Source organism: Aplidium turbinatum, chromosome 8, assembly GCF_918807975.1.
Source record: "Aplidium turbinatum chromosome 8, kaAplTurb1.1, whole genome shotgun sequence".
NCBI lineage: Eukaryota > Metazoa > Chordata > Ascidiacea > Aplousobranchia > Polyclinidae > Aplidium > Aplidium turbinatum.
In genome coordinates this window covers 22,553,974-22,569,689 of record NC_137479.1, presented here as the reverse complement: position 1 = coordinate 22,569,689, position 15,716 = coordinate 22,553,974, and the positions used below count along the sequence as shown (strand labels likewise).

Sequence of the window (15,716 nt, the reverse complement as noted above, 5' to 3'; positions counted from 1 at the left end):
ATAAATTTAGTTGGCACACCGGCCTATTTTGCTAACAAAAACTTGCTTAACGGGAACACTGCTCGTCAAACACAATGACGGTGAAACGTACACTAGTGTTTACATGACACTTACAACTTAAAATAAGCAACCCTATGCTCACAGACAATTTCGAAATTCGAAAACAGACGTTTTAATCAACCACTGGGACAGTGTGGCTGGACATCGCATTGGAATAACTTTAAGTGACCCCCACCTAGAACTACAATCTGAATGGTCTGTCGGTGGAATCGTATGCAAAGCGAAAATATGCTTCCCGGAAAGTATTTTTTACCTTCATGCTCATTGACTCCTCAAGAAAGGTATTTTGGGTTATACTTGTACGCTGATACCTTCCGCGGGCCGCAGCGATACAGCGTGGCGGGCCGCATGCGGCCCGCGGGCCGCCATTTGGTGACCCCTGATCTAGGCGATATGAGGCCGCGTAGGTGGGGATTAAAAAGAGTGAAAAGGTTTTGTGTCTATAAAAAAAAAAAAAAATGATGCAACATTCCAAAGTAAACACTGCTCACTCAAATAACCTGGCCTGGTCAATTAACAATTAAAATGATAAATTCCAGTATTAATCGAGTTAGGTTATGATTAGAAGTGAAAATGCTATCGGCGAAGGCAGGGACACCGCAGATAAATTTTCGAAATTCTAGTTTGCTGAAAGGCTAAACCACACTTAGCTATACAAACTTCCAAGAAACAAACCATTGAAATCCTTCTGTGATCGTGAATAAATTTTTGTTGAAATGATAGGCTAACATAAATTTTAAACTGAAATTGCTATACAATCCAATTTTATTTCAGCACTGGCATATAGCCTATTGACTACTTTTTTTTTTCTAAAAAAAAGAATTGTTTACTCTTTTCTAAAATGATGAATGTAAATTTTGTCCATACATTGAAAGAGTTTGCGACCCTAAATGCTTTCTGGTCCTATTTTTAAAAGTGATCACTAAACATAGGGATCCATTAGTGGATTTCGGAGGTAGGGAAGATGGTTCTCACACGGCCCTGCCTATAGCTTGAAATGACATGTTTAACTGTTCATTTACACTTGTTGAGGGTTTTGTCGTCTTTATATTTCTTTTTATTTCAACTTTGCCAATTCTATTTGAAGATGCAACGATGCACTTCTGGTTTCCAACAATTGTTGTAAGCAGTGGCAATCCAGGAGCACAAATTTTTATCTGACATGAAAATTTAATCTCTGGAATTTAACATCTTACCCATTATCCAATAAACGCACTTGTAATAAAACCTGGCCATTTTACCTTTCTGACACATGCACAATTCTGCTAAGGATTCTTGATTTTCTTGAATTCGGCAAACGGATATTAAAAGACTAACTATATTGAAACTGTCCATACAAATCTTAAATATATCAGCTAATTAAAGCTATGTGGGCTAATAAAGCTATAGCTTAAATTTATGTTTTTTTTTTTTTTTTTGTAACATTTTTTTTTTCCCATTACATCTTAAATTTTTCTGAAGGTGTTGCAACCGTGCCAAATTTTTTTCAACTCAATAACTTACTTCGGTTACAAGCACGTGTTAACGTTCGCGTTTTGTCGCTTTTACTTTTTTCTCGACCTTTGCTATGTTGACGTGTATTGTTTTTGATATGATGGTCAGAAATAAAAACAACTGAACTGAACTGAAATACAGTTCCTATTGTGTAGTCACGAAGGTGAAGTAGGCTACCGAGCATTCAACCTTAGGTGTACCATACGTCCTCTTTTTTCAAGAAAAATGAATTGTTCTCCGAGGACACTAAAAAATGCTCAAATGTCCTCTTTTTTGACAGATTGGGTTTTCATGCTTATATTTTCAACGGGATTATATTGCTTGATGACGTTTCAGCGACGGCTTTGTAGGTTATTTGTTTTCTAAACATATTGTATAGGCCTACCAGTGTAGCATTTTGATTTAAAAATTCTACAGAAAATTGTCGAATTTTATGAAACTGCTGTTGAACGTTTATTACCTGGTTCACTATAAGATATTAACATTTTAAAGGCCATACTCACACTTTCACAAAAAATTTTTTTTTTTAGCTAATACGTTTTATATTGATACAACGCTTGTAGACGTTGTTGATTACCAACTCAGTTTGGTTGGTTTGTTGCTTGAAACAAATCGAAACGAACGTCTAAACGTGCAATGTGTGTAACACCTAACCTACAGCAAAAGAAATCGTGGCATGGATAGTAGCCTAGGGTGGCTCGTTTTTGAACTTTTTTTTTAAATTCTTTCTGGGTAGTGGAGAAATGGTGCCAATGAGTGAGAAAACGCTCATGGCAAAATTTGAGATTCGTAACAAATTGTCTTCAGCCTCCTCATGTGGCCCAAAAATCGAAAAATGGGGTCAAAAACGAAATTTTTTCCAAAAATATTTTTAGTTTGGGTAGATACAATATTGTTTAGATATATCTAATTAACCTAAGAAAACAAATTGGAGTCATTTGAACTATTTCGGTGATGAACTGTTTTATTTTGATCAACAACGCATGAGTACAAAATAATTGACACGGCGAGAAGAACACAATAAACATAGCCAGGTCAGAGACTTTAAAGAACCAGCCTGCCACGTCCCGCGGAGGCGAGGAGCGGCGTGATTATGGGGTGGCGATGCACCCGAAAGGGAAGTCCACCCGCTTAGGTCGCGGGGGCCAGGCTGGGGAGTTAAAGTACATGTGGAAGGAAAGTGTGGATCGAAAATTTTGTGCGACTCGTCCGCAAAACTTAGAATGGCGGAACGGGCCAGGGAGACGGGCTTAGCTTTCCGCAAACGCAAAAAGGTCAGCTCACGACGGGCTGGGCGGCCCGTCGTGTGGGACGACTGGTACCGGCAGAAGTTTTAAAGCCGGACAGTGCTCACGTCTCTATCACGTGACCGTAATACAGGTACTTTTGACTTCTATACCCGGTCTGCCCATAGGCAGAGCGGATAAACTTTGGGGTCTCCCACGAGTAAGAGAAGCTTAGCTACAAGGACAATTTAAATACACGTGGGAGACGAAATTTCGATTTTGCTGAAAATTTCGCATTTTGTTTGTGGTTACATAATACATAATTGCGTTAGACATTTTGCCAACTATAAAATGTCATTGTATTTCTCTTTATAGACCTGCCCTGAGCTGTTGTGTCATTTTTTAATGAAATTGGGTTAATCTGGTAGGAAAAAGTTACGTCTTTTATTTGAATTTACGTCACTGACGAAGTTTGTAGTTATGTAACTACAAACAAAAATGCGAAATTTTCAGCAAAATGGAAATTTTCAGAAGCTGTGAGGAAGCTGAAGGAATAATTCAAATGACTTCAATTTTTTTTTTAGGTTAATTAGATATATCTAAACAATATTGTATCTACCCAAACTAAAAATATTGTTGAACAAATTTCGTTTTTGACCCCATTTTTGATTTTTGGGCCCCATGAGGAGGCTAAAGACAATTTGTTACGAATCTCAAATTTTGTCATGATTGTTTTCCCACCCATTGGCACCATTTCCCAGCTATCCTGAGAGATTTAAAAAAAAACTTTAAAAACGAGCCACCCTAATGAACAATTTCGTTAAGGTTTACCATTCCTTGTTGAAAAACGTTAAGACTTGGCTACCTGGAGATCGTGCTTGATTTGTCACATTTTGCAGATTTTTGAAATCATTGCTGTGACTGAAACTGTCTAAAAATTAGGTATTTTTTTCACTTTTTTGCTGACTCTTAATAGTATAAAATCATTTGTCGTCTTTAAGGAAGCACTAAAAATGGGAAAAAATAAGTTGAACGTTCAGTCAATTAAAATTCTACTTGCTGTCGAAAGGTGTCCTCTTTTTAGCTGGATTAGCTGGATTGACCATTGTGTCACTTCCACCGCTCTACACCAATCCATCTGTAAGGTAGAAGTTCTCAATGACTATATTATATCTGACCATCGACCCTTATCGGTTAATTTCAACTGTAAGTCGCTTCCAAAATTGGATTTCATTGATCCCAAATATACCAATTCAAATACTTTCTCTTGGAAAGCAGCATCTCAGCTGCAATTAGAACGCTATGCTCAAGAAACCAAACACAGGTTAGCTCATATTTCTTTGCAAGCTGATTCTGTCATATGTCAAAACTATCTCTGCTGTGATAAATCTCATTTAAAGGAGATTGGCAAGTTTTATGACAGTATCGTAGAGGTCCTCCTAGATGCCTCAAGAAAAGTTCTTTTAGTTAAAAACAAGAAAATATCTACTTATTCAACTCCTGGTTGGAACAATACTGTCAAGTCTCTCCACAAGCAAGCCAGAGCTAAGTACCTGGACTGGGTTGAAGGTGGCAAACCTAAAACTGGCAGCATACACAAGGCCATGTCTGCTACTCGTAAAATATTCAAATCTTCTCTACGAAAGTGCAAAAGTAACAGAGATCAGCATGAAGCAGATGCCATTGCCAAAGCATTTCATGCAGACTCCTCGTTTAAAACACTTTGGGATAAAATTAGACAGTCTGGATCACAAAGATGTTCATTACCTACCTCTGTCGGAAGTGCTGTTGGAAGTAAAAACATTTCGAACATGTGGATGTGTCACTTTAATCAATTGCTAAACTCGACTGGTAAAAAAGTTGTCAATGAAGAATTTGTTTCATCTCACTTAAATGATATACATGGCTATCACAATACTAATCAATTTCTGACCTCTGCTGACACAGTTTCTTCTTTGCTTCATAAATTGCCATTAAATTGCTCTGTTGGTTGTGATAAAATATCTTCTGAGCACATTGCTTATGCAGATTCCAGTATCAGTGTATATCTTTCATCATTTTTTAATAGGTGCCTTGTTCATGGGTATGTGCCAAATGCTTGTCTTAAAACTGAATTAGTTCCCATTGTTAAAAACAAATCTGGTGACGTTAGAGACATCGCAAACTACAGACCTATTGCTCTTGCTACTGTCATTTCTAAACTATTTGAACATGTTGTACTTTTTTTTATTAATGACTATCTCACAACAAACGATAATCAATTTGGCTTTAAACCTAAGCATAGCACAGATATGTGCATTTTTGTACTTAAGCAAGCTGTGTCTTACTACAGAAAACGTGGAAGTCCTGTTTTTTCTGTATTCTTAGATGCTTCGAAAGCATTTGATAGGGTAAACCACAACCTCCTATTCAAGAAACTAATTCAACGAGGAGTGCCGATGTGCCTTGTTCGTCTAATAGTTTATTGGTATACCCATCAGCGGATGTACATACGCTGGGGTTGTCATTATTCACAGTCTTTTTCTGTCAGCAATGGTGTCAAACAGGGTGGTGTTCTCAGTCCTTACTTATTTGCCGTGTATATGGATGATCTATCGACTGTGTTAAGCAAAACCAAGGCAGGCTGTTACATAGGTAATAAACTTGTTAATCATCTCATGTTTGCTGATGATATTTGTTGTATTTCTCCAAGTGTGCATGGTCTGCAGAGTATCTTGAATGTGTGTGAAGATTATGCGCTTTCTAACGATGTCATTTTTAACTGCAAAAAGTCATTTGCTATGTACTTCCAAACCAAACACTTAAAGTTAAATTTGAATCCAATTGTACGGCTCAATGGAAGTGAGATCAAATTCGTAGACAGTGTCAAATATTTGGGTGTTTTTCTTGACACGGCAATGTGTGACGACAAGGATATAAATCGACAAGTGCGATCAATCTACTGTTCTGCCAACAAATTAAAATCAAAATTTTACAAGTGCTCCAGTGATATTAAAAATGTTCTATTCCGTTCTTATTGTACTCCAATGTATGCATGTCATCTGTGGGAAAATTATCATCAACGTGACATTAATCGTCTGCGTGTTGCCTTCAATAATGCGTTTAGAATTATACACAATTTGCCTAAACACTATAGCGTACGTGAACATCAAGTCTTGTGTAACATCATAACATTTGATGCATTACTTCGTAAATATGTTTTTTCTTTTGTTGGAAGATGCGAAGTATCGTCTAACTCTATTGTTGCCTCCCTGATGAGGTCTGATTGCCATCGTATATCAAATTACCGTCTTCATTATAATAATTCTATGTATGCTATTATCTAGTTTTGATGGCTGCCATGTCATCTGATTGTTTTTATCGTTCTCAATACTTTCAGTTCTTCTAACTTGTAACGCTACCGTACCATTGTCTATAAACTTGTAACAGTAGATAGGCCTAGCCTATTTATTGAGATTTTGTGCATTTGCAGTTTGTGTATTATTTTGTTATTTTTTGATGTTATTTCGTTGTTGTTGTTCGTTATTTGTGCATTTGCAGTTTGTGTATTATTTTGTTGTTTTGTTTTGGATATGGACAGCTTTGTCTGATGCAAATAAATTATTATTATTATTTAGGCCATGAAAATATGGTAGGCCTATTCAACCTGCCATTAGACATATGTCCGCCATAGAAAGATTTCATTAGTAGAGGGTTGCAAAAAAACGAATGAAACTATAGGCCTACGCTAAGAAAAAATTTTGGGAGACGTTAAGTTTACATTATAGCCTAGTACTTATTGCAATGATTTACTGTTATTCTACGTCAGAACAAATTAGGTCAATAATGATAAAAGTTTCTACAAATATCTCAAAGTCTTACACTTTTGCTGTTGGATTTAGCATCAATAATAATGACCCAGCATCGTCATTGGCTCACATACAAATCTTCTAATAATCACGAACAAAATTACTGCACCGTAGGTCTATAGGCTACTGGTGTAGGCTACAATTTTGCAATAGGCTTATTTTGTTGAAAACAAATTTGTCCGCTTTTGGTGAAACGTGCTCAAATTGCTATAATCTAAGTTGTTTGAAGTAAACCGATCAAAGTACTTTTTTCTTTTGAAAAGTTTAATTCAAAACGAAAATGAGTGCAAAATGAATTAGGTCACAAGCAGAATTTGTAAACAAGCCGAACCGTGTTTTGCTTGAAATACCCCTAATTGAAAATATAGTCCATGTACAGCATCTTGACCAAGGACTTTAGATGCAAGATCGCTCATTGAACACTTACAAATCTAGCGTCAGCAATTGAATCAGCATCGTCATTGACTCTCAAACAAATCAACAAATAACCACGGACAAAATTAATTTGGACCGCAGTGATCCACTATTTTACTAAAGGTCCGGTTTGTTGAAAAAAAATTGATTGTTTTTGCTGAAACGTGGTAAACTCGTCATAAGCTAGAGACGATTGAAGCAAATCGGGCAAAGGACTTTATTTCGTTTGAGAAGTTCAACTTGAAAAGAAAATCAGTGCAAAGGAATGATGTAACAAAAATGAACTAAAATTTTAAAATACACGCGTACATTTTGAATTCCACTCGAAACTATAGTTCATATATCTTGACCAAGCACGTCAATATGCAAGCTTGCTGAATTTGCGCTTCATGACTCTTTTTGCGTTATAACACTCTCCTGTATTTCATATTTTTTCAAGCGCATAATAAAATCAAATTGCTACGATTTCAAAATGGAAGACAACAATTTTTCCGTCGAAATGAAACAAGATTTTGTGTTAAAAACTTATTAACATAAAAGCAATAGACGACTCACCAAATCAAATCTCATTGAAGAGTGAAGTTGGTTATGTTAAATTTAAACCTAGTAGTTCTAATTTACGAACTCTAACCTAATAAAAAGTAGATTAGCCTCTAGTGAAAAGTAACCAGTTGTTCAAACGGGTGGTTTGTCTGGTTTGATGGTAGCCTAGTTTTGCTTCATACAGCCCAACTAGGCTTATGAACAACAAAAGAAAAGCTTAAGGTAGGCTAAGCAACAACAGGATGCGGAGCGGACGTGGAGTGAGTTTACCTCGGAGGCGGAACGGATGCGGAACTTGAAAATCTAGACTCAGATCATCTCTGGTCGGAGTAGGCCAGTTATCAACCGAGGATTCGGAGTCGTAAGTTATATCTTTGGCGCGACCCCACATCCCTGGTAGTATGTTATAAACAATGTGTCAAGTGCCAATAAATTACAGAGAAGGTCGGATTAATGTTACAAAGTTTTTAAAGGTTTTATACAAATTGTTTTAATTAATATAAAATCATTTTAGAGTTTTAATTTTTGGATAGTCTACAGCTTGCATGTTCATAACATTTTTGCTGACACATCAATTTCAAGAAAGTCCTTTGTGAAATTGTTGAGGCGTAGGCTGTAGGCATTTCACTGGAGAGGCAATATCATCTGTGATTGTTGTAGCAGCTAGAGTTGGGGGGGGGGGGGAGGGCTTCTCTCCAGACTTCCCAATAGACTTCCCATAGATGTTCCAGTAGGAAGAGTAGAAATCGAAGAATACGTTTAATTAAACAGCAAATGTAATTAAATTCGATGGCATTGCTGCTTGCAGGAAATAGTGCTAACTGATAAAGATTATTTACAGGAAAGCGTATTTGTAGGCTATAATGTCAAAGTAGGCCTAAGCATTGCAAAAGATTGAACCTTTTTTCTACACCCATGTTGGACGTTCGTATCCAAATAATTCAAAATCGTATGCATATTTTTCATATAACTTTTGTGTTATATATGAAGGAATTTTTTCAAATTCTCGTCTTGTTTTGTTGGGATCAGTTTTATAAGAATCTAGAGGAAAAAATGCTTTTCTGTGGTAGTCTGATACGCCGAACTTGTCTTTCAAATATTTCATATCATCATGAAGTGTTTCAAACTTGGCGATGTAATCGTAGTTGAAGCGGCAAGGTTCACAAGTGTGGTTGAACAATTGCCAATGGAAGTCATAAGTGAAATGAGTTCTATTGTACAAAAGGAAATTGACAAAATCCTCAAACGTCGCAGTTCCATCGTCTGGTCTGTATCTATCTTCAGTCTTATGTCGCATTGATTTGTATTGTCGATTGATGCTTCTTGAAATCGGTTCATAGTATCGTGAAAATCCTTGTGAAGTGGTCAACAATTTATCGTAGTATGCGGAAACAAGACGATCAAATGGATTTCTAACAAGAATGATCTATGAAAGAAAAGGTTGCAATGTTGGTTACAATATATAAAATGTCAGTTACAATATATAAATCGTTTAACCCAGGGCTTCACAAACTTTTTTGCTCGCGACCCCATTTAATTTCCTAAAATGCTTCCCGGCCCCTTACGATTAAAACGACGAACGGAGCGAAATATACATTTGTGATACTTATTTAGAAGGTTAAATCTAACGAAAACCAAAAACACTTTACCGGTACTCAGTTCAGTTTGTTTTTATTTTTTATTTATTTCTGACCATCACAACGAAGCCTATGGGTACAACAAAAAAGCAAACACATTTATTCATTGTGATGGGTGTGACTGCTTTCTGCTACAAAACAAGTCCACCCGTGGCTCAATGTTAGTTAAAGCTGGTCTCAAGGCGGTTTCAATGTTGCTTAGGTTGGAATGGTAGGCGAAGTGAAAATATTTCAAATAAATCATTTTGAAATTTTGGTTTCCAGATGTTCAGTTTTTTGATGAACGCATCAATTTTAGATTTCCATGCAAAATATTGATGTTTTCTCCTCGGAGGGACAAATTAAAATCGTTTAGTTTTTCAAGCAAATCTGACATTTGGCATAATTCCAAAAGCTAGATGTCATTGCGAAAATGGTGGACCAAGACTGAATTTTATTCTGTTGGAAAAATCACGATTTCGGTTTTCAGCGTTAATTGGCTACCCATTTTAAAGCTTTGACTTTTGAAAGTCACCTCACTTCACAATGTAGTGAAAGAGTTTTTAACTCCGATTCCGTTTCACCTCATAAATTTTCAAAAATTCGGCATCTTTAGGTTGCCATGGGGTAGCCAGTACCCTATTGAGTACGCGACTAAAGTTAATAACCGTCACAGCATCTCGCACAAAAGTGTTAATCTGTAGTACCTTGTGCAAATTGGTACATTTTCTGCGACCCCTGAAGTTCGTTAGGCGACCCCCAGTTTGGGTTTTTGAAAACCGCTCAATCAGACTGTTATTGAGAAATTAACAGTCTGATGGATATTTCTGAAATCAAATTATCTTTGTTTTTCTACATCTGATGATGTTAAAACCCATCATGTCACCTGGAGAAGACATTAAAGAGGGTGTAAAAAGTATAATTTTTAGAAAAATTCATTCAAATAGTTGCCAAAAGTTGACAAAATCTGGAAAACTCTGCAAAATGTGACAAATCGAACCCTACCTTTGGATAGCCATGGTTGACTCTATATAACAATTGATACGCGAATGCATGAGATAGGTGCAGAACTTCTTTCAACAGATTTCCACTGGAGAGGCAATATTACCTGAGATTGTTGTAGCAGTTGGGGGTGGGGGCTTCAGACCTCCCAACTCTTTGTTAACGTTTTTGATGTGTAGTGCACATGGCAACTGTGTTATTGCTTTGTTTCTAACTTTTTCTACGATAGCATTAAGATCCATTATGAAATAGGCTAACTTACTTTTATCATTGTATTGATTAGGAGCGTAGCCAGTACAAACTGTTGGAGGGGGAGCAATAAGCATTACTGCACGTGTCAGTGAACTCGGCAACAAGTTGACGAAAGCGAAGCACCCAGAAGGAATCTGGGGGCCGCCCCCAGAAAATTAAAAAAAGGATGAATTTCGCGTGTTTCAGGACTGCTCTCCATTCAACAGCAGCTATTGGAAGGAAAAATTCCCCAGCAACAACATTTTAACAATCTCAAACTTCACTCTGCAAATTTCGGTAACCGGCTCAGCGTCAAAGGCCTCTACAAGTATATGAAACTACCAGAGAATTGCAAACGAATGGTATGAGTGTTTTGTGACATTAGTAGAACACGTTGACACAAATTGGACAAGCGCGTTCTGTGGAGAAAAAAATGCGAGTGAAAGTAACGTTTCAAATTTAAACTAATTAGAGTGGCACATTTTGTAAAAGGTAGCTTTCAGTAAACGTGACTTTATTTTCTAGATTATGTTGTAAAGCTAGACGTAACATTTTGTACGGTACCTTGAATGACTTGGACCACACCGGTAAATCTGCTTCTGTTGGATCCAATGGATTTAAAGAGGCATTTTTGCTTGCCAACTTCATAGCTGTTGCTGCATCGAAAGAAGAATGCAACATAGCGTCCACTGAGATCAAATTGTTCATTGTCAAAAATGCTGCATACCAACTGCTGTAGCCACACTTTTGTATGTAGCATACAGAGAACTGAATAAAATAAGTTTTTTTTTAAAACGTTTTTATAGTTTATAATTTTATTTGTATCAAAACCGATTAAGCTATATATGTGGCTTACTGGCTTTAACAAATGTAAGTCTACATGCTTTTAGAAAGTACAACAACTTCCAAAAAAAAAATCGCCCATGTATGTAACACAAAGCGGATGATCTAGGTCTCTAGGCATTCATTTCGTGTTAAGAAATACAATCTTGTTTGTTTTACCACATGAATTAATTGATCTCACTCATTAGCTTATTGCTTCAATAGAGTTTAATCCACAATCTCTCGACCTTTAATTACGTGATTGGTTGGTTTTTGAATCTTTATCCTCCAACTGACAAGCTTTGATAGGTTATTCCTGGTAGTTTCGCATGCTTGTAGAGGTTTTAGAAGCAGGACCAGTTACCGAGATTGGCAGAGTGAAGTTTTCCGATTGAAGAAGTGTTGTTGCCGGGAAATTATTCCATTCGGTAGGTGCCGCTGAATGGAGAGCAGTCCTAAAATGCGTTGCTCAAGCGCACATCCGAGTCGAACCAGCGCCGCGTGATCTTGAGCCGGGCGCGTAACCACTGAGCTAACTGGGCGGACAGTGCATTACAATAGTGTGGCACGTGGCCTTTGAAAAGTGGTTAGTTTGTGAAAACTTGCTGTGGAGTTCTATAGATCTTTTCAAAAGCTATAGTTAATTTTTGCTTTATTTTACAAAATTTCAGAATTTTTCATTTTTCCAATAATGTAGCCTAAAGGTCGTCGTCGGCAACCGCTCATGTCCGAGCATTGGTTTTGTCTTCAAAAAGGATGGAAATGTCGAATGTGGCTTTGAAGACCGATGGTGGAAGGGAATAGATGAGGACAAAAGTCACGTTGCTTGGAGGGTGAGGGACATGGTTTATTTTATCCAACAGTAGGCTACATTTTCCAGATAAAAATGTAGCATATAAGTCATTATGATAAGGTATAGCAACCGTGCCAAATTTTACACTTATTATCCTTATTTCGTTTCAATCACTTTGTAACGTTTTTTTGTCGCTTCTGCTGTTTTCTAGACTTTTGCTATGTTTAGCATGTTTTTGGCTTTGATGCTTGCAGATTGAAATTGAACTGAATTGAAAATGGGTAGTACAGTCAATGATGCTGATATTCCTTCAAGGATAGGGACAAAAGATCCCAGAGTCAACGAAGTTACCTACCACCATCATACAACAACAAAGAAATAGACTAATGAAATAATGTATCGAAATGGAAAAATAAAGCAAGAAAATAACAAAATGTTTCTATTCAACTGTTTCTGATAGAGTTTTATTGTATTTTTACAATATCCAGTAAGGGTTCTAAGCACTTGTAATCAATAGAGTTTTAGACTTTTATAGCAGCGACAAAACTTATGTTAAGATCAACTTTGACTAATGATAAGTCTTCACCTGACATCTAGCCTTAATAAAAAGCAATAAACTCCTTTTAACATCACAAGTAGGCTACTTATGATTGATGCAGAATGGTAGCGAATCAAAAGTACATTTAGTGCAAATATTTAAAAATATCAAGTCAACGTATCTTTGGCGGTTCATTCAAAAGGCTTTACGATCAATTTTAAGTCACAAACTGCAAATCTTTTGAAGTCTCTGTGTTAATATTATATGTTCAAGCTCGGACATATGTTGGTGCACTACTTACATTATAAGTCTTTGTGTAGAAATTGTGAGGTGGAAAAGCCATTTTCTTGTATCTCACATACGACTCGACTTGCACAATATCACTGCATGCCTGCTTTACATTGTACAACCTCTCCTTTTGAATGTTCCTCATCATGGCAGTGAAATTGGGTTGATAGTACTTTGCATTTTGTGGTAAGATCGTTGAAGTTGTGTTAAATTCAGGTAAAACATTGTCAAAGTTTTTAGTAAAAAATGTATTCCGAAGCAAATTGTTGTGAAGGCTTTCTTGCTGCGCTGAGTGGGTGTGCTTGATCTGAAACAGTTGATACATTGTAACTGACTCCAGTCATGCATTTCAATGAATGCCTAATAATTTAGTTTGTATCAAGGTGAAATCCGCTATTTGATAATTTCCATGGGAAGCATTACACTACAGAAAGCAGTAAATGATAGTCAATGAAAGTATTTAAGATGATGGTTTTCAGGTTTGATGAAACTCTGAGCGGCCACCAAAAACAATACCATTACCACAAAGCAAACGAACTAGTAGCCTACCATATGAACCAAAAAGCATAGGGGGTTGTTTAAAACTTTACATTAAAATATTTTTTCATATTTTTAAACAAAATTGTGTTTTGTTTACACGTTATATTTCTTTGTGTTTGAGTCTTTGGGAAATCGAAGAAATTTCTTTTTGCTATGCATTCATGACGAAACAAAGGCAGACTCAGAAAACTTAAATCGTGCCGCTCGACTGGATGTCACGATGTGCGAAGATTTAATAAGCTAAATTATTATTATGGCATGAAAGCGTTGATAGATTGATGAGGAATCTTTACCCTCGGACTGGGAAAGTTTCTTGCAGAGCTAAATCTTGAAAGTTTTGCATACTTGTAGAGCAGGGGTCACCAAACTTTTCTCTCTGAAGGCCGGATTGCTGCGAGATTAACAGCTGCGGGCCGGATGCAAATTGCGAAAAGATATAGGCTACAACTATTTAGAATCTCCATTGACTTGAATTGAGCACAATAAATAACAAAGCCAGCGGTGGAATAGCGAAGTCGTGATGAAAATCGAAAGGTTGCTGGTAAAGTTATCCCTTGCTGTGATACACTACAGGGCATCGCGCTCTTGAAAAAAACATTAGGCTACATCTTTCCAAATTTTGCCTAGGCTGTCCCCGTTTTTGGTGGCCTAATGATAAAAACAGAACACCAACATGTAGGCTGCCTGGTGGAAAAATGTACAAATTCAACATACAACAACAAACTATAAGAACGAACAATTTTAACAAAGAAGTCTCTAAAAACAGAGAGAGACTGTTCACCAGGCATTTTATAATAAAAGTAATTTGCGTTCTTCTGGTGACTATTTACTAGGTTACCTCCTGATGTTAAAGATGATAACTAGCTTTTGTATTTCCGACGTTTCGTCAGTCAGCACGACTGACTTTATCAAGGTGGCTAAAACAGGTTAACACAACCTGTTCAGCAACGATGGCACAACACAAAAACGTACTGATAAAATGAATAAAGTAAGCAGCAAGAATCAGAATTAAAACACGCAACAAGACACCTAGAGGTTAAACTGAATGCAGTGAAAGAAGGTGAAGTTTCTGGATTGATCTACCAAGTTCCGTGTCATGACTGTGATTTAATCTACATTGGACAGACAAAACGTGACCTTAAATCTAGAATCAACGAGCACCAAAGAGCTATTAAATTTCAACGTCCGGAGCATTCCGCTCTTTGCAAACATTCTATAAATTCAGACCATAAAATTACTTGGACCAACGCTACCATTCTTAAAACTGAAAAGGATTACACAAAAAGATTATTTACAGAAAAGTGGTACATAAACCAGAAAGCACAACATGCTCTCAACCAGAAAGATGGTCAGAATTTTCCCTCTGTGTACAAAAAATTACTTTAACTTTAACTTCACCTTTTCCATTCTCAGTGCGTCTTCTCTATCATTGTTATTGCCAATTCCCTTGGTTTCTGTCTTGTCTGATGACTTTTCAATGTTTCTTGACGGTGGCCCAATAGATAGATAAATTTACGCTGTTGGAAAGCAGCCTACTGGTTTTAGGCATTCACTGCATTCAGTTTAACCTCTAGGTGTCTTGTTGCGTGTTTTAATTCTGATTCTTGCTGCTTACTTTATTCATTTTATCAGTACGTTTTTGTGTTGTGCCATCGTTGCTGAACAGGTTGTGTTAACCTGTTTTAGCCACCTTGATAAAGTCAGTCGTGCTGACTGACGAAACGTCGGAAATACAAAAGCTAGTTATCATCTTTAACATCAGGAGGTAACCTAGTAAATAGTCACCAGAAGAACGCAAATTACTTTTATTAAAGAAGTCTCTATTACAGTACACAAAAAGGCAAAACCAAAGACGGTTGCTAATGCCAAGGGAAGCACATGTACAGAATTTATAACAGTGTCTGGCAGTTTTCCTATTACCGGTATTATAGAAAAAGTATTAATTATAAAAACATTCTTATTTTAGTTTTAGAATCTATAATAATTTGTAGAACTTCGAATAATTTGTGATAGGCATAGGCAACTAATATTGCTATTTGCCAGAATTGTTTCATAAGAAGAAAATAATATGGAAAAATCATTAGCAGGTTGCGTGTAGCTCAACAGCAACGTCAGTCCTTTACAAAAAGTTTGGTAATTTTTTTCCTTAACAGGTATAGTGCAGCTGTTATTTCCGCAGCACGTGGCGGGCCGGATGAAATCAGTTCGCGTGCCGGTTCTGGCCGCGGGCCGTAGTTTGGTGACCCTGTTGTAGAGGATTTGAAACACTGGCACAAGCCTGGTCACAGAGATTGCCAGAGT

The 15,716-nt window shown here is 36.9% G+C and overlaps 1 protein-coding gene across 1 annotated transcript; it reads right to left on the bottom strand.

Moving 5' to 3' along the window:
* Positions 1-8,492: 8,492 nt before the first annotated feature.
* LOC145776165 (carbohydrate sulfotransferase 11-like) lies at positions 8,493-13,200 on the bottom strand. Its single transcript, XM_082587566.1, has 2 exons — positions 12,889-13,200; positions 8,493-9,011 (listed from the first exon to the last, which is right to left on the bottom strand). Exons 1-2 carry the CDS (start codon positions 13,198-13,200, stop codon positions 8,493-8,495), a joined length of 831 nt encoding a protein of 276 aa, XP_082443692.1.
* Between the last annotated feature and the right edge of the window lie 2,516 nt (positions 13,201-15,716).

What these genes read in the sequence shown, in the direction of transcription:
- LOC145776165 (XM_082587566.1), bottom strand. Translation starts at nt 13,200, where the DNA reads ATGTATCAACTGTTTCAGATCAAGCACACCCACTCAGCGCAGCAAGAA. An exon ending in TCTACACAAAGACTTATAAT is followed by an intron (nt 9,012 to 12,888) that starts GTAAGTAGTGCA and finishes TTTCTTTCATAG; the next exon opens with ATCATTCTTGTTAGAAATCC.